We start from the raw sequence: 18,821 nt of genomic DNA, 5'->3' as shown, positions 1-18,821 counted from the left end.
TGGAGAGGAAATCAACTGGTTTGTAACTTTAAATATGTAGCAAGTTTTAGATAGTTCTGGGTTGTTTTAACAACATATCCTAGTACTAAAAAAGTGATTTAATTAATGAACATTTTATATATTTAAATATCTAGAGTATCTTTGGCAGTTTTTATACAAGAGATTTTAGAACAGATGGTCCTAATATGGAGAATTAGTTGTATAAAATAAGTGTTGTCTGTAACTTAGTGCATTAGCACATCAACTTCTGTTTCCAAACCAAATACAAAAATTTATTGGGAAATTGAGGGCAATTTAAAGAGAGAGAGAGTGGTAATGATCCTACTTTTATACCTTGGCAGTATACTAAAGGTTCTCCATGGTGGGAACTTGAATTAGTTAGATTAGTTATACTGTAACAACCTATAAAGAGAAAGAATTTGGCCAGTTGGTCTAGTAAACTCTAAAAGTTGGAAATATTATCCTAGAATGTATCAGGAGAAAGTCTCTGTAATATTAAATTATAACACTTCGTTACAGCTGGAAAAAACATTGTATGTTCGCTGTGGAACAGTGGGATCAAGAATGTTTCTTGTGTATGTTTCTTACCTGATCAATACAACTGTTGAAGAAAAGGAAATTGTTTGCAAGTGCCACAAGGTATTTCTTTTTCATAACTTTATGGAGCACCATACATGGAACAATCCTGTCTTATATTATTTTAGTTAATATCTTCTATGTGACAGCCTCATCTTAAAGTGGCAATCATAATAGCACCTTTTTCCTTGAATGATTGCATAAACATGGATAGTGATTATAAGTGTCTGTCGCATTGCTTCTTGTTGCTATATTTATTATTATTATTATTTTAGTCATTTTGAATCAAGGTGAGGTAAAGAATATGCACAAGAGGAAGACCCAGATTCTAGGCTTGGCACCACTAGCTTTGTGGCCTTAGGCAAGTCACTATATCTTTCTTAATAGCTGGTTCTATAAAATCCTACTTCACTGTACCTGGAGATAAAATCATATAGAAGAAAGTACTTTGCAGAGTGAATTATCCATAGATAACTTAACTAAAAATAGTTCTCCGGTTTCTTTATGTATATTTTTAAAAACTTCATCTAAGAAAAAGAACGTTGCTTCTTAAAGTTTAGCTTGGGATTATTTATTGATCAATTAAAAATTGTGTTTTGTATGCCTTCTATTTTAAGATTTTTATTTATATAAAATATGTTAGAAAAGCCACTGAATGTACCCTTCGAATTTTCTTGCAGGATGAAACCGTAACAATAGAAACAGTCTTTCCATTTGATGTTGCAGTTAAATTTGTTTCTACGAAGGTATATTCCTGTGATACATACTGGAAATCATTTGGGTTATAGAAATTGGGCTGGGGATTTGGCTCAAGCGGTAACGCGCTTGCCTGGCATGCGCGGGGCGCTGGGTTCGATCCTTAGCACCACATAAAATAGAATAAAGATGTTGTGTCTGCCAAAAACTGAAAAATAAATATTAAAAAAAAATTCTCTCTCTCTCCTCTCTCTCTCTCTCTTTAAAAAAAGAAAAGAAAAGAAATTGATGGGAAGAAATAAAATGATTAGTATAATTGCTTACAGACCTTTTATCTTTGTTTTTGACAGTTTGAGCACCTGGAAAGGGTCTATGCTGACATCCCTTTTCTGTTAATGACGGACCTTTTAAGTGCCTCCCCGTGGGCCCTCACTATTGTATCCAGTGAACTACAGCTTGCTCCTTCTATGACTGCAGTGGATCAGCTGGAGTCCCAAGTGGACAAAGGTGAAACTTCAGATTATTCCCATTTAAATGGCAGAGAGTTGTGTGTGTGTAGGCCTGTGTGTCCGTGTCCGTGTGTGTGTGTGTGTGTGTGTGTGTGTGTTTGAGCAAGCTAGCAATGTAAGAGTTGTTTTTTTGTTTTTTTTGTTTTTTTTTGCCAAATGAGGGAACTTGAAGCTTAACACTTAGAATTAAGGTAGTATTAGTATCATTTACCTTTTGCTTGAATATTCCTTATTTTAAAAGATCAAATTTTTACTCTGAGGAAGTTAAATTCTGAAAAACATACTTAAAAGTAAAATAGAAATTCTTTTGGTATTTGAATTTTTTAAATGTTGTTTTTTCTTATTAATTTTTAATTGTTTATTGTTTCGTGTAATTTTAAATGGGACAAGATGTTTAGGAAAGTGGAACATAAATTTCCTAAATCACCCAACTAAATAACTTTATAGAACAGATTCAAATCCAGGATGACACCTCTGGTTTAGCGTACCTTAGGCTTTTATGCTTCTTGAGCTGTTTGAGGTAATAAAATTAATTTGAATATTAACCTAAGCAAAAGAGTGTACTCAGCTGTTTTACAAGGATAAATATTATGAGAAAAAAGTCATGAAATATTCATAAAGTCAAATATAGAGTTGTCTATTTGGTAATTCAGTCATGAGCACTAACTGCTTATAGGATTCAGTCATTTGAAATACAGATTAAAATTAAAAATTAGATGAACAGTTATCAGATTTCCCACACACACACATAAACACACAAACATACATAAACGCATACATGTGCATTTGATCTGTAAATACATTTCAGTATCTTTAAATAAATAATCTACAAATGTTTATTGAGTGCTTCACTGTAAGACTCCAGGCCAGGTTCTTAAGACATCAGAAAGATTAGACAGTCTCCATATTTACCATTTCTGTTTAGAAAACTCATCAGAAAGGAGGTACTAATTTCCCTTGGAGTGATAAAATAACTAGATTTTTGTCAAGATCTTGGCATCAAATCTTTATGTGATGACAATAGATAGAGGTCAAACATGTCTCTAGACCTCTCTATTTAAATGCTAAAAATAATTTCCATGTTCTCTAATGTAATTATCATTAAAAACATTTTGCTTTTAGAGTGCCTTTATTGTCAGCATCATTTAATGTGTATTTTTAAATGGTTTGAACCTCCTCTGATTTAGGATCCTGTTGCTGCTGTAACAAATGACCATGAAATTAATGGCTCAAAATAACACAAAACTATTGTCTTAAAATTCTGGAGGTTAGAAATCCTAAAAACAAGGGGTTGGTTTCAGTGAATTCTTTCTTAAGGCTCTTGAGAAGAATGTGTTTCTTGGTCGTTTCCAGCTCCTCTGGGCCACTTGCATTCCTTGGCTCATGGCTCTTTCCTTTGTCTTCAAAACGAATAGTGTTAGCACTTCTGTGTCACAAATTGCCATATGTTCATTCTTAATAAATTTTGTGATCATTTTGGTTAACTTAGAATTTATGGAGGGTTTTGGTAGAGCTTAGGTTTTTAAAAAAGCTATTTCCAGAGATTTGAATTGATGCATTTTCAAATTTACTAAACTACAATATCATTTGTTAGTCCTTAAAATTACTTTAAAGAACTTAATTGAAGTAAAAATTAACCCAGTTTTTTCCTTTTCACTATGGATTGTTATTTATCTACAGTCAGATCTCCATTAATCTATCACAGCCTTTTTCATTAAAAAATTACAAAAATGCTGGGCATGATGGTACATTATTATAATCCCAGTAGCTTGGGAGGCTGAAGCAGAAGGATAGCAAGTTCAAAGATGGTCTCAGCAACTTAGCAAGGCCCTAAGCAACTTAGTGAGAATGTGTCTCAAAATGAAAAATTAAATGGGCTGGGGATGTGGCTACGTTGTTAAGCACCCCTGGGTTCAATTCCTAGCACCAAAAAAGAAAAAATAGTCATAAAACAATAACAACCTAATGTTTGGGAGTGTTGTTATTATTGCAGAGTTTTACTCACAAATGTCCTAAAATTGACATCAGAAAGGCAACATTGCCTGGTTGTATTTAAGGGAGTGATATTGAAGGAAGTGATATTGCAGGCTGTGAAGTGCTAAAAGGTTGAGAAGACTTGGTTTAGATGAGCACTAAAGGAATTTACTATAAAATTAACAAAAGGAAACAAACAGGTGATTGGTCACACTAGAACATAATGAAGTAATATGTGATACATTTCCACTTGAGTGGTACTGATAATGAATATTCACTCAGAAAAAAACCCAGAATTTTTTAGATTCACATTTTGTGTACTTTAAGGGTGACTTATGTTTTCTCTTTTTCTCTAAATTTTTTTTTAAGACATGAAATGATTTGGAAAAAGAATAATAATTACTGTGGTGATCATTCTACCTCCAAGCTCCTCCTGTTCATTAGTTTTGGTATGACACACAGATTTCTCACTGGTTTTTATCATAATGAAATATTGGTACATTAGCACAAACACTGGACCTTGTGGTCTTGAAAAAGTCATTTGATGTCTGTGAACACTACTATCTAAGTCTCTATAAATATTATTTAATTCATAATGTAAACCTTTTTTATATTGCTTAAATATGAAACTCTCATAGATGAAACCACTGTGTAAGATTATAAAGTTGTCTTATAGTTGTCTTACAGACTGGAGAGAGTGCTAGTGAATGCTTTTGTCTTCGATGCCCATCTGTTGGAAATGAAGGTGGAGTAGCAACTGGACATTATATTATCTCCTGGAAGAGGTAAATATAATATCTACTCTATCTCTTCTTCGTGTCTTTGTTAGTCTAATACTTTATTTGTGATTGTCATTTATCATTCTGAAAAGCAGAATAGAAATCATATGAATATAATCAGTCATGTGCTAAAAACAGACTAAAACAGAAAATTAAACTTTAATTTATGTTTGCCTCAGTTTTGTGCTATATAAAATTTCATTGTATCTTAATGAAATTCAGCCATACTAAATCTGAAGATAGGATTATGAGAACACATAAGGTGGAAACTATCTTCTTTGATAGTCAATATAATTGTCTATATAGAAAACCCAAGGGAATTAAGAGTTTGGGCAATGTTCTGAATATAATATCAATATACAAATATCAATTATATTTCTATATGTCAAAAATAAGCCTCTAGGCAATGTACTTTAAAGAGAGGGAGTGGGGATATAGCTCAGTGGTAGGGTGCCTGCCTAGCATGTATGAGGCCCTGGGCCTAATCCCAATCTCCCCCCCACCCTGAAAAAAAATAAATAAGAGTAAAACAAAAATATTGTTTTCATGATAACCACGTTTCTAATATATGTAGGATTATACTTAATAGAAGATTTGCCTTGCCTTTATGGAGATAACTTAAAAACATCAGGAAAACCTAAGTAGATGGGAGAGATACACAGTGATCTTGTGTAAGATTTAATCTCTTTAAGTTTTTCTATAGATTCAGTACAGGTCTTTAATATTTCAACAGGTATTTTTGTGTAACTGGACGCTTGATTCTAAAATTCATATGAGCTGGATGTGGTGGCATACACCTGTAATCTCAGGGACTTGGGGACCTAGGGCAGGAGGATTGCAAGTCAGCCTTGACAACTTAATGAGACTTTATCTCAATATAAAAAATAAAAAGGACTGGGGTTGTAGCTCAGTGGTGGAGTGCTCAGTACTGAAAATAAAAATTATATGGAAAGGAAAAAAGTCAGAAATACTCAAAATACTCCAGAAAAAAAGAACTAGGCGGTGGTTCTTGCCCTTCTAGATTCCAAGACTTATTATAAAACTATAGTTGTCAGCACTCTTGGCTCAGGAACGTGTAAATTAGCCAATAGATTGGAAGAGAGAGTCTAGAAATAGACTTGTAGATCCATACCTGTATGGAACTGATATTTTACAGAGAGAACATTGCAGATCAATGGAGAAAGGATGAACTGTTTTATCACTGGTGGTGAATAATCAGCTGTTCATTTGGGAAAAATTTGGAATTAAACTGTATACTAAATATAAAAATTCATTCTAGGTATATTAAAGATCTTATTGTAAATGATAAAACTTTATTACTTTGAACAGAAAGCATAAGAGAATTGCTTTATGACATGGATTAGGTCTTAAAGATCTCTAAAATTGATTAATTAATTTGATTGATTAAAATTAAATTTTCAGAGAAGACATTCGGCATTTGTTTTTTTAGGGATTGGCTGACTTCACTTAGCATAATCTGCTCTAATGCCATCCATTTGCCTGCAAATGCCATGATTTTGTTATTTTTTAGTGCTGAGTAATATTCCATAGTATATAAATGCCACATTTTTTTAATCCATTTATCTATTGAAGGGCATCTAGGTTGGTTCCACAATCTAGCTATTGTGAATTGTGCTGCTATAAACATTGATGTGGCTGTGTCCCTGTAGTATGCTCTTTTTAGGTCTTTTGGGTATAGTCCGAGAAGGGGAATAGCTGGGTCAAATGGTGGTTCCATTCCCAGCTTTCCAAGGAATCTCTATACTGCTTTCCAAATTGGCTGCACCAATTTGTAGTCCCACCAGCAATGTATGGGTGTACCTTTTTCCCCACATCCTTGCCAGCACTTATTGTTGTTTGACTTCATAATGGCTGCCATTCTTATTGGAGTGAGATGGTATCTTAGAGTAGTTTTAATTTGCATTTCTCTGATTGCTAGAGATGGTGAGCATTTTTTCATGTATTTGTTGATTGATTGTATATCCTCTTCTGAGAAGTTTCTGTTCAAGTCCTTGGCCCATTTGTTGATTGGGTTATTTGTTTTTTTGTTGTTTAACTTTTTGAGTTCTTTGTATACTCTAGAGATTAGAGCTCCATCTGATGTTTGAGGGGTAAAAATTTGTTCCCAGAATGTAGGCTCCCTATTCACCTCACATATTATTTCTCTTGCTGAGAAAAAACTTTTTAGTTTGAATTCATCCCATTTGTTGATTCTTGGTTTTAACTCTTGTGCTATAGGTGTCTCAAAATGGGATAGGGAGGAAGAGCATGAGAAGAAGACTACCACTAAATAGGGAAGAGAGGTGGGAGGGAAAAAGAAGGAGAAGGGGAGTTGCACGGAAGATGGAAGGAGAACCTCATTGTTATACAGAATACGTATATGATGTTGTGATGAGAAAAAGAAAATAAAAAGTGTGTCATATTAGATTGGATAGAGAGAGAGGATGGGAGAGTAGGGGGGATAGGTAGGGCAACAGAATAGAATAGACAATATGATTGATGTATGTACATTCCATGTATGTATTATATGTCAAAATACATTCTGCTGTCATGTATGACTAAAAAAAATAAAAATAAATCATATGGTAAAAAAAAAATTTAAATTTTTATTTCTGTAAAAATACCATGAGTGAATAGACAAAGTACAAACTGGGAAAACATGTTTGCAACAAGTTTAACTGACAAGGATTAGAGTTCATATCAAGAACTTCCATAAGTCATATTTAAAAAGATAGGTAATCTGTCAGGAAGGTGAACAAAATACTTGAGTAGGCAGTTTAAGTAGAGGAAACCACATAGCCAATAAACATACATATGGAGAGAAGCTCAACCTTCCTAGTAATTGGGGAATGACAAATTCAAAGCATGCGTTTGAGATTCATATCCCACTAGCTTGAAAAAAAGGAAAAGGGTTAACAATACCAAGTTTACTAAAGATGTGGAATATACTAGAACAATTGATTTAGAATTCTAATAGGCACTGCTAGATCAAGTTGAAGATATCTGTAATGATGCAGACATAGGAAAGAGCTGTACCCAGAGGACATATGGAGAAGAATGTTCATAGCAGCACTGATTATAATAGTTAAAAAGTTTGAAAAACTAAATGCTCATCAACAGGGAAGTGGACAAATTGGGGTACATTTTTGCAGTGAAATACTACTTACAAGTGAAAGTGAATGAACCAGAGGTGCACCTGTCAATATCATAATGTAAAATGAACGTAGCAAGCTGCAGATGAGAATATGAACAAATTGTATTTATATAACATTGAAAAGCATGAAACATACTACATGTTTCTTAGGACTTTGTATATAATTGGAAAGAATATAAAGAAATACATGGGAATGATGGATACCAAAATACCAAATTTAGGATAGTGGTTTTTTGCTTTTGTTTTGTTTTCTTTGGTATTGGGGACTGAACCCAGGGCCTCACAAATGCTGAGTTACGTCCCAGCCCTAAATTCAGAATAGTGGTTTTCTCTAGAGGGGAAGATGGACAAGTAGGAAGAGCCATGGAGGTACATTTTATTATCTTTCTTAGTCTGGGAGACAGCTAAATGATATTTCATGTGTTATTCTCTTAGTATGCCTTAATTATTTTCATATTTTTTAAAATGTAATATAATTTATTATTTAAAAGTGAGAAAAATCATTTTAAAGGGAATATTTTATACAATTCAGAGTAATGAGTAGGAAGATCTGAATGGTATGGCGATCACAAAAAGGTTATTATGAGTTATCAAAATTAACTGAGAAGAAATTTTTACCCCTAAAAACTCAGTGTTATGAAGAAAATTTAAAAAGTGACCTTCAAGCCTTCAAAAAATACATTTATTAGATGTGATCCCATGGTTTTATTATTTATTATTCTCATGCTACAAGTTATAAGCAGAGAACAAGAAATTCTCCAATGGTTCTTCTCATGAAGAGCTCTGATACCAAAGCCTGACAAAGGCAGAAGATATAAAGAAAACTATAGGCTAATAGTTGTCAAGCTCTGTGGTGTCAGGACACTTTTACACTTTGAAAAATCATTGAGAATTCTAAAGAATTTTTATTTATGTGTTATATGTGTCAGTATTTACCATATTAAAACTTAAAGCTGAACTTTTTAAAAAATAAGAATGGAAAAATGTGGTTTTACTAAGAAATAAAAAACAAATCCAACTTGTCTTTTCTTTCTTCTAATTCTGAATTTATCATATTAATATTCAATTTACATGTTGATAGGAATTAAAACATCATTTTAGAAGTACTGTTTAAGCAAGGCATGGTGGCACATGACTGTGACTATAATCCCAGCAGCTTAGGAGGCTAAGGCAGGAAGATTGCAAGTTGAAGGCCAGCCTCAGCAATTTAGTGAGGCCCTAAGCAACTTAGTGAGACCTTGTCTTGAAATAAAAAATAAAAGGGTTGAGATGGTGGCTCAGTTGTTAAGCACCACTGGGTTCAATCCCCAGTACCAAAAACAAAACAAATGAAGCACTGCTTAATTATTTTGTCATGCTACCATCATACCACAGATATATTTATTATTGACGAAGGATTAGATGCTTTACGTCTTGCTTTTTGCTATGTAGTAGTGTAGTGTGAACTGCTCCATCTCTAAATAACTCTTCATATTTCTTTGGCATTCACATAGCTGCCAGCCACCCCTGTAGTTTATCATTCTTAACCATAACATGGGGGAAATATTGAACATTTTTATAATGTTACTATATACTTATATACTTTATACATATGTACTCCTATGTAAATGTTAGAACACCAATTTTTTTGACTGGTAGTAAAATACGTTTTAATTTTTCAGTTTCCACTATGTACTTTTAGTGAGTTATAACAGTGCCCTTTAAGTGGTCTGAGGCCCATCAGTGAACCATCCATCCTTAATGAAATAAGGAGTTGGTGTCATAATGTAAATCACCATTCTACTTCCTGCATTAAGAAAGTCCTACTCCCAAAATCACTGAATCAAATGATGTGCTTCACGATTGCCAATCTGATACAACTCCTGGGTTGTCTTCTATTAGCAGCAGCAGCACCCATGGATTATATCCTTTATTCATCAGAAATATCCAAAATAAAATGAGATTCTGAAAGCTCTTACTTTACAAAACTGCTTCCATTAGTCAAGTTTTGGGAATGGATAAATATATTTCCTTTGATACTAGTTGGTGAATACACTTGTTCCCTGCATTTGATTTATTAACATCCTACATAAAATGTGAGTTTAAAAGATGGCCTTTTCTGCCGTAGGACTTCAGCCATGGAGAACATCCCTGTCATCAGTACAGTCATCACACTGCCACATGTGATTGTAGAACATATCCCTCTCCATGTGAATGCAGGTAGCAGGAATTCAAATTTTGCTTGATAAAAAGGATTCAGTAATAATATGTATTTTTAGCTTCTAAGGTTTTTAAACTTTGTATTATGAAAAGTTTCTGATGTTTATAAGTGGATTATGGCCAATCTTGTTTCATTTCTGCACTGCATGCTCTTCCCATCCCTATTATTTTGGAAAAAAAAGAAAAAGAAAAACCCTTGATGTCATTTCTTATGCAAATATTTTAGTTTACCTCTTTAAAAGTAATGGCTATTTTCCTCAACATAATCATAATACCAATATTATGACTTTAAAAATCAGGAATAAATTCTGAATATATGAATATTCTGAAATTCCATTGTTGAAATGTTCTTAATTAACCTTGAATGTTTTCTAGTTTAAGTTTAGTGTACTTCAAATTATGAATAAGTTTCATCCTATCCATCTCAGTCTTTAGGTATGCTGACTCCCTCTTTCCTGCGCTACTCCTCCCTGCCACTGTTAACCCCTCCATTATCTCTCTTTCAGTGCTGCTTTCTCCACTACCACCATGCTCTTTCACTTTCTCTCCCTCTTCCTTGCTACTTATTTGTCAAAGAAACCATATCATTTATTCTTTTCTCCATAGCCTGGATTTTGCTGCTTGCATGGTACCATTTTTAATATTTCTCTCTCCCTATAAATTGATCATCCATAGGCTTGGTCAGACTCAGGTTCAAGTTTTGGCAAGACTGTGTCATAGTTAATGGTTTGTGCTCTATCGGGAGGCATTTGGTATCTGTCTAGTATGCCTTTCTTCTTTATTGGAATACATTTATCAAGTGAAGCTTCCCTTTATCAACTACCTGATTACCCTGATTGATGTCTATAATAACTTTGAAAAAACATCATATAGTATTTGCTTCAACAGTACAGACAGTAATATTGGGATGATACCGAGAAAATTAGCATGGCCTCTGTGCAAGGATAACATATGATTTCAGAAAGCATTTCATGTTTTTGTATCCCAGATAAAATAAAATGGCAGAACTATAAAACACACTCAATTCTCTATGTTTGTGTGTGTGTGTGTGTGTGTGTGTGTGTGTGTGTGTACACAGATGAATGGAAGTTTGCTTAATAGTTTCACTAAAACAGAACTTTTGCTTATTCTGGTTTAGGAATCATGGGAATGATTTTTGGGAAATCATTTGTAGATTTTTTAAATTAGTCATAAATTGTAATTGAGTTCCTGATGGCCAAAATCTTTCTAAGTTGATCATTTTTAGAAGACTCATATTCTTAGCCTATTTCATCCTATAGCTATTATCCAGTCAAGGAATTTTCTTCCCTTGCATGAACACAGTAATATCATTCATTTAAATAATACTGTCTCTTCAGGATGAGATTCATTTACAAAAGAACTCATTAATGATGAGCCCTCTTTTTTTTAACCAAGAGAAACATGTCATCTTTCTTTATAGATTTGCCATCATTTGGACGTGTCAGAGAATCTTTACCCGTCAAGTATCACCTGCAAAATAAGACTAATTTAGTTCAAGATGTGGAAATTTCTGTGGAGCCCAGTGATGCCTTCATGTTCTCAGGTCTCAAACAGGTATAGATCATCTTTCATGGTATTGCTTATGTAGGCACAAAAGTATGGTCAGGAAATGGAGAACTGGACATTTAATTTTTTAAAAAAATATTTATTCTTTAGTTATAGGTGGACACAGTGTCTTTGTTTTATGGGTGCTGAGGATCGAACTCAGTGCCCCACACATGCAAGGCGAGCGCTCTACCACTGAGCTACAACCCCAGCCCCTGGACATTTAATTTTTATAAATGAACCAATTTAGACTATTGTTTTGACAGTAGTGACTTTTTAAGCACTATTAAAGTTTAAGTTTAACTTCTTACAAAGATATGTTACCTTTTTACATCATTAAGATCAAGATCTTACTTCTTAGGAACAAAAATTCATAGATCCTTGGAATATATTATGTTAGAATTTCTGAAAAATTTAAATCTCTTACTTACTGATGAGTGTGTGTGTTTGTGTGTGTGTGTTAAAAAGAGAGAGAAACTTAAATTGAGGCCTGGAAGAATGACTATATTAAAAGCCGGCTTATCTTAACTATCAGTGAATTTTTGTAGAAATTTTGATCTTGCATAGAATTTACTTACCTTTAGTATGTGTAGATACAATTTTGTATCTATACTTAGAAATAAATTATTTAAGCTATTTGATTTGTTTAGGCAAGTCATTGGGAAAAGTTTATTAGGTTTTAAAATGACACTTAGGCAAAATTATACTCCAGTGAAAATGCTATCCTTCGCTGTCTGAGGGAAAACACAAATACTCCTCAGGTGTCAATTAATACTTTTTATTAATAAGGGCATAATTGGAAGGACAAACATATTTTAACACCTAGAAGCATCTGCCGTAACTAATCAGCTTTGCTCAGCTTATTCTGGGTGCTATGTTTGTTGTCCAGTGAGAAATAGATTTATGTATGAAATATGATATGTATCCATGTACTATTTAAAATTTTTGATATGTAATACTAAATATACCAGCTATATTACTTTGGAATACCTATGCATATATTATCCCTGACATATAGATGTACTCATTTCTCATTTACAAATGAATAAACTTTTCTTGATTATTCTGATCTTTCCAGGTATTTACTTATAAGTGGTTAGGAAATATAAAGATAGCAATAAGTTTGTATTTTTTTCTAAAGTATTGTTAAAGTTTTTCAAACACTGTTTTTTCCCCTGAAAGTATTTACTCTAATACAATGGTAAAATCCCTTAAAGAAAATCCGAGAAGTAGCTGTTTATGTTATGTTAATGTAGTATTTACAAATAGACACTTTCTAACATTATTCTATAACAAAATCTATATGATCTAAGACATAAAATAGTAACCTACTACTATTCTTATTCTTGAGCAGGTATAAGTTACCTTTAAATCTTAGTAGGAACTGAGAAGTCATGCACATGATTTCCTATCCACCTTGTTCTAACTGCATATTAATTCATCCTATATTTGGGAATCTATCTGGAAGATAGAATAGAAGAGGGAGTAAATGTTTTACCCAGAAGGATTTAAGTGTTCAACTTTTGTAAATAATCGAAGAGTAACAATGTAAATATATTGCAAGTATGTGTTCTTGATTATTTTTTTGTAACTTTTTGTGATTAGATTCGATTACGTATTCTACCTGGAACTGAACAGGAAATGTTATATAATTTCTACCCTCTAATGGCGGGATACCAGCAATTGCCATCTCTCAACATCAACTTGCTTAGATTTCCTAATTTCACAAATCAGCTGCTCAGGCGTTTTATACCTACCAGTATTTTTGTAAAGGTAAGGCTTATAAATTTTCTATCTTTTATATTCACTCTTAAAAGCAGACAAAAAGACATTTTTCATGTAACTTCACTGAATCTTTTGAGACTAGCAGTGACAGTTTTGACTTTTATTACATGAATTTGGCAACATTGCTATTTATTTTTGTAAAAAGTTATTATTTTTAGAGAATCTGATTTCAAAGGTTTTTATATCATTAGATGATTTATCTTTATGGTATCCTTGAACATGCTTTTAAAGTTGTAGTTCATAACTAGTTTTTAATCAAATGATTAACTTTCTAAATTTTCCTAAACTTACCTGATTCTAAGTCTTTAATATTGTATTGGAGTCTCTTCTGAAAATCATCATCTGTCAGAAACTATACCCTGGTTTAATATTTTGATTTTTAAAAATTAACACAATTTCCAGGCTCCTGCAATAAAAGAATACTCAGGATGGTCATAGCGTGGGAGAGTGAATTGGGCAGGACAGGTGTTTATTTAGCGCAGCATCCCATCTCTGATTAAGTTGTTCCCAGATACCTAAATTAGATTCCCAGATGCATCTGAGGGAATCTCTGTATCTCCATTTATACGAATATATATGAATCTTGTGTGTCTTTTAAATCTATACCACTATTGGAATGATGAGTTACATTGCTCATTACTTCCTTTTCAGTCTCTCTTGTTCAAGTTTTATGTCTGTTTAAGTTTTGTTAATGTGTACTGCATACTTTCCCTTGCTTCTGTCTTTCCACACTTACACAATGTTTTTGTATCTATAAAAAAACCTGATTTTATTAATCCTTCCAATCTCCTATCCACACTATACTTTTCAATAGTAAAAGAAAAATCTCAGTTTCAGATCTCCTTGTGTTTAAACAGTAGTGGTTCAAACATTCTCTCCTGATCACATTCTGAAGACACTTCCATTGCCATTGCTCACTTTCACATCTAGTATCTTTCTAAAGGAGAAAAGTCTTATTACTAGATAGGGAAGTGTTATGGGAATGAATTGTCTCTGAAAGGCCTTTTAGTTGTTTTACTTTTTGAACTTTGCTGTTTCTAAACTCAGAAGTAGTAGTGTAATGACTGTGGAAATATGTGTCAGTACACAGACTTGATCATATTCTAGCTGTACAGAAATAATTTGTTTAAGGTGCTAGAGTCATTCATACTGATAAGTAGAGATTCTGGTTCCATCAATTAATCTGTGTTTCTTTCTCTATAGTGCCCAGTGCACCCAAACCTAATCCAAATTAATGCTAGTTCAGTCTTTTGGTTTTCTCTCATGATGAACCTCTTCTGGCTAGTGTTTAAATTCATTTTTAGAAGTTTCCAGAAAATAACATTTCTAAGTTTTAACATAACAAACATGCCCCTGTTTTCCTTCCTTCTTTCATTCTTGTGGTACTAGACATTGAATCCATAGTCTCAAACACTCTACAACTAACTACCTCTCCCCAGTTCCTTTGGGTTTTGTTGTTGTTGTTGTTGTTGTTGTTGTTGTTGTTTTTACTTTGAGACAAGGTCTAGATAAATTCCTAGGCTGGCCTTGAACTTGGTTTCCTCCTGTCTCAGCCTCCCAAGTAGCTGGGATTTTAGGAGTGTGCCACCACACCCACCAAACATCCCCTTTTCTAATTGCTGTGATTTCTTCTCTAAATACAAGTAATACATTCTAGTAACTTTACTGCTGCTGCAAGTGTAGACTTGAATCCTCAGAGCCAACTCCTTTATCAGTTGGGGGAACTTAAAATTTTTTTGCCATTCCACAATGTATGTGTATTTCAAAACATTTTGTACACCATAAATTCAAAACATTTTGTACACCATAAATATCTATAATTTTTGTTAATTAAAACATATTTTTGACCTGTCACACTAGAGTCAGTGACTGACTTCACTTTTAAATAATCAGTAACTAAAATTTTACATCCCACACTTTTATGTAACTTTAGAGCTGTTCTGTGCAATATAGTAGCCTCTAGCCACTGTTGAAATTTAAATAAAATTAGTTGAAAGTAAGTTAAATTTTAAAATGATTTGGTTGCATTAGCCACACTTCAGTGTTCAATAGCTAAATGTGATTAGTGGCTACCTTATTGGCTAGTGGTCTTTAGAGCAAGATGGGATCATTATCTTTCTTCCTTTAAAAAATTCAGTTTCTGATTGCAAAATATTCTCATCTTTAGTCCCATAGCTACATTTGGCAAGGATTTAACCAGGTGAAGTAGTATTTTGTCTTTAAAATTGAGCATCCTTCATCAAGACCAAAAAATTAAGTGAAGAATAAGACTAAGGACCTATTCTTTTACTCATTCCATTCCTGCCTTGAGTGTTGAAGACCTATACTTACATGTACTCGTGTATGTACACACACAGACATGTACGTACATGTACACACAAAGAAGTATATACATACGTTCACCGCCTCAGGGAATCTCTCGGTAATCATTCTGTTTGTGAAGTTGTGATATTATTGTCTTTCATTTTTTGATCACTGTCTCTCAGAGTTTCTCCTATAAAGTCTACTACTTATAAATGATAAAAGTATTCACAAGACTTATTTTAGATACTAGATTTTACAACTTCAAATTTTACAACTTCAGTTATATTGATCCTAGCATCATGAAACAAAACAAAAAGTTATGATATTTTTTATTAATTCTTAGTCTTGACTTTTCTGGTGTAATGTTTTTAAATTTTGTTCAATCAGCAGCCTTAGAGAAAAGGAAATTTTTGGTTTTAATCTGCATCTTCTGTCTTTGTAGTTTATATTGTTAGGTTACTCTAGAGTTCATTGCAAATTCCTTTTTTTTCTCAAAGAGGAGATTTGAAGATCTTGAATCCCCAAAAGAAAGTTGTCTATCATCTTAGATTCTTGGCTGACTTTTAAAGCTTGAGACATAGGAGGGCCTTGAGCAAGAGAGAAAATAAAACTTTATCAATTAGACCAGGAATGGTAACTAGGTTCTGTTTCATAGAGCTGTTAGATCACGAGGCTGAAAGAGAAGGACTGACTGAAGTAGACCCAGCAGGTCAAAATACTTGGTCAGCTGGTGATGTTGCCATTGGTGACAGAGGGGCAGCACCTGGCTATGCAGTTGCCACCTTAGGCTCAAGTGAAGAAAGATGTGGGGATAAAAGAAGAGTAACAATTTTTACTTATGCACATTTATTCTGTCTTTGAAAAACGGTTCCTAGAATTTCAAAATCCTTTTAATCGTTAGTTTCTGTTGTCATTATTACTTTGTAATTCCGTTTTGTGTATCCCACTTTAAAGCCACAGGGTCGACTCATGGATGATACTTCTATTGCTGCTGCGTGATGCTCAAGGCCAGCCCTTGGCTGTTCTTACACAGAGGAGTCAGGCAGAGTGTTTCATTGTAACCTGTAGCTTTGATCAGTTAATCTGTTCTATTTTTTAACGGATGGTATACCAACTATTCAGAGGAACTCATGCTCAAAATATTAGGAAAATCATCCTCTTATAGTTTCATTAATAAATGTTTGAAATCTGTCAGTGTGATATGAAAGGACGTCAGACCCTTGATATGGTTGAAAATCATTTTATGAATGGTGAGTTTTTCCAAAATAAGTGATTTTCCTGGACAGTATCAGAGGAAAATTAAGCATCTCAAATATGACCATCCCCAGAGAGGAAAATGCACCAATATCTGCATCAGTAAAGGTCTCAATCTCTTATGAGTCTCAGGGTTGGCCACATTGGAGATCGTCCCTCTTCATAATTCCAAGGTGTGTGCAGAACATACACACAGTGGTACACACAGTTATAGAAAAGCTCCAGAAAGTTTTAATCAAAGCAATTTAAAAACATCAAAATATTTTCACTTGCCATGAAAAAGTGTCAGATAGGTTCATCCTGCAACCAAAATGTGGATCACTTATGAAGCTGGTTCATATTTCTGAAGGACCTGAACTGCCAAGGATATGATAAAAACATAATTTCCTAAACCGAAAGTTTTTGAGAATGATGCAAAGTTTGAATAAGAGGTCTCAATTATGTTATGCAGTTCCAAAACTCTATAGACAATTTTAAATAAAAATCATAGGGAAAAAATTTCTTTGTTAAAATATCTCAATAATTTAGAACTGATTTCTTGCAAAAATTTGCTATTTAAAAAGTGGGAGCATTGTAAAAAGAAAATAGTGATGTAAATAAATATCTTCTCTTTCAAATATATTTGTATATATCTTTTATTTTGAATTTGTTTCACTTGACTGTTCGTGAGGTATAATGGAGAACATAGGACTGGGAAATGGTATCTGTAGCCTAGAACTGGCTCTGCTAACCTTCATTTTGACTTGGACAATGGGATAGGCTTTGTTGTGAGGGTACATATAGAAGCCAGGAGAGGTACTCCTGGAGTCCACTGGAATGAAATCCACCTTTGTTCTTGCTGGCAGGTGACTCTGTTCATGTTACTCAGCCTCTATCTCAGTTTTGTCATGTATAGGATGTAAATGATAATAGACCTGTCTCAGACTTGGTATAAGGATGCTATAGATTACTATATATGGGAAGAGTTGGGACATTCACCCAAAGCACACACTCAGCCAGTGTCATTTATATCATTACTTTTGATGGAAAGTGAAGAGGATATCCATGCATCACCTGGAGAGGTCCACATTATCAGAATTTGTTAAGCATTTTACATAATGAAGTACATATATAGTATACACATGTATGCATAGAAGTGTGTGTGTATGTAAATATATAAAACTGTAAACAAAAGTTTCATGAATAAATACTTCCATCTTTATCTTTTATATTTTATATATTATTGTGTTTTGTTTAAAAATAATTTTTATTATAACTTGCTAAATTGATTTCATAACCTACTAATGGGATATAACCTGCAGTTTGAAAAATACCAGACAAAGATTTTTAAGGTCCCTTTGAATGCTAATGTGGTTTGGTATATACATAATGTCTCATGTTAACATCACATTGTCAAACATAAAGTATTGTATTTATACCCTTGAGTCACTGATCTATATTTTTAAATTAACATTGATGTCAGTATGACTTGTTTAACTATGTCTGCTACTATAAATATCCCAAATAAACAAATGCATTTTTTTATACCTTTATTTTATTTATTATTTTTATGTGGTGCTCTAAGGATCGAACCCAGGGCCTTGAATGTGCTAGAAGAGTGCTTTACCACTGAGCCACAACCCCAGCCCTCTAATGTTTTTTTCTTGATTTGAGAGTTGGTGATAAGAGTAATAATTCTACTGTGAATATATTTTATTTACCTGTTTTGAATCTGAAATTTTTAAATTCAGGAATATATGAAATCATCATCTGCCTTGAATTTAAAAAGCCAGAACTGATGGACTGGGGATATGGCTCAGTGGTAGAGCTCTTACCTACTATGCTTGAAGCTTTTGATTTGATCATCAGCACTGCAGAAGATAAATAAGAGTAAAAAATAAAATTTAAAAAGAACTTACCATTAAAAAAAAAAAAAAACATTAGAACTGTCACAGCTTTGCAGGAGCTGTTGTTCACTGTGGTGTGCGTCAAGAAGGATCTCAGACTTTCTCCACCTCTGTCCCTTCAGCTACAATCATCTTTCTG

General features: G+C 33.4%; 1 protein-coding gene across 2 annotated transcripts in view; it reads left to right on the top strand.

Moving 5' to 3' along the window:
* The window catches only part of TRAPPC11 (trafficking protein particle complex subunit 11), a 46,076-nt gene extending 27,777 nt beyond the window's left edge, over positions 1 to 18,299 (top strand). Inside the window, exons 23-30 of one of the 2 annotated variants that reach the window (XM_081268963.1) lie at positions 520 to 639; positions 1,257 to 1,322; positions 1,623 to 1,779; positions 4,432 to 4,540; positions 9,796 to 9,887; positions 11,329 to 11,462; positions 13,059 to 13,226; positions 16,497 to 18,299. In XM_081268963.1, coding sequence (XP_081125089.1) covers positions 520 to 639; positions 1,257 to 1,322; positions 1,623 to 1,779; positions 4,432 to 4,540; positions 9,796 to 9,887; positions 11,329 to 11,462; positions 13,059 to 13,226; positions 16,497 to 16,541 — 891 coding nt within the window. In that variant the 3' untranslated portion in view covers positions 16,542 to 18,299. Of the gene's footprint in view, positions 1 to 519; positions 640 to 1,256; positions 1,323 to 1,622; positions 1,780 to 4,431; positions 4,541 to 9,795; positions 9,888 to 11,328; positions 11,463 to 13,058; positions 13,227 to 16,496 lie in introns of those variants that run through there. The other variant, XR_014019095.1, reaches the window with a different exon arrangement.
* The last annotated feature ends 522 nt before the right edge of the window (positions 18,300 to 18,821 follow it).

This window comes from Spermophilus citellus (assembly GCF_964194105.1).
Source record: "Spermophilus citellus genome assembly, chromosome: 16".
NCBI lineage: Eukaryota > Metazoa > Chordata > Mammalia > Rodentia > Sciuridae > Spermophilus > Spermophilus citellus.
This window is presented reverse-complemented; position numbering and strand designations above follow the sequence as displayed.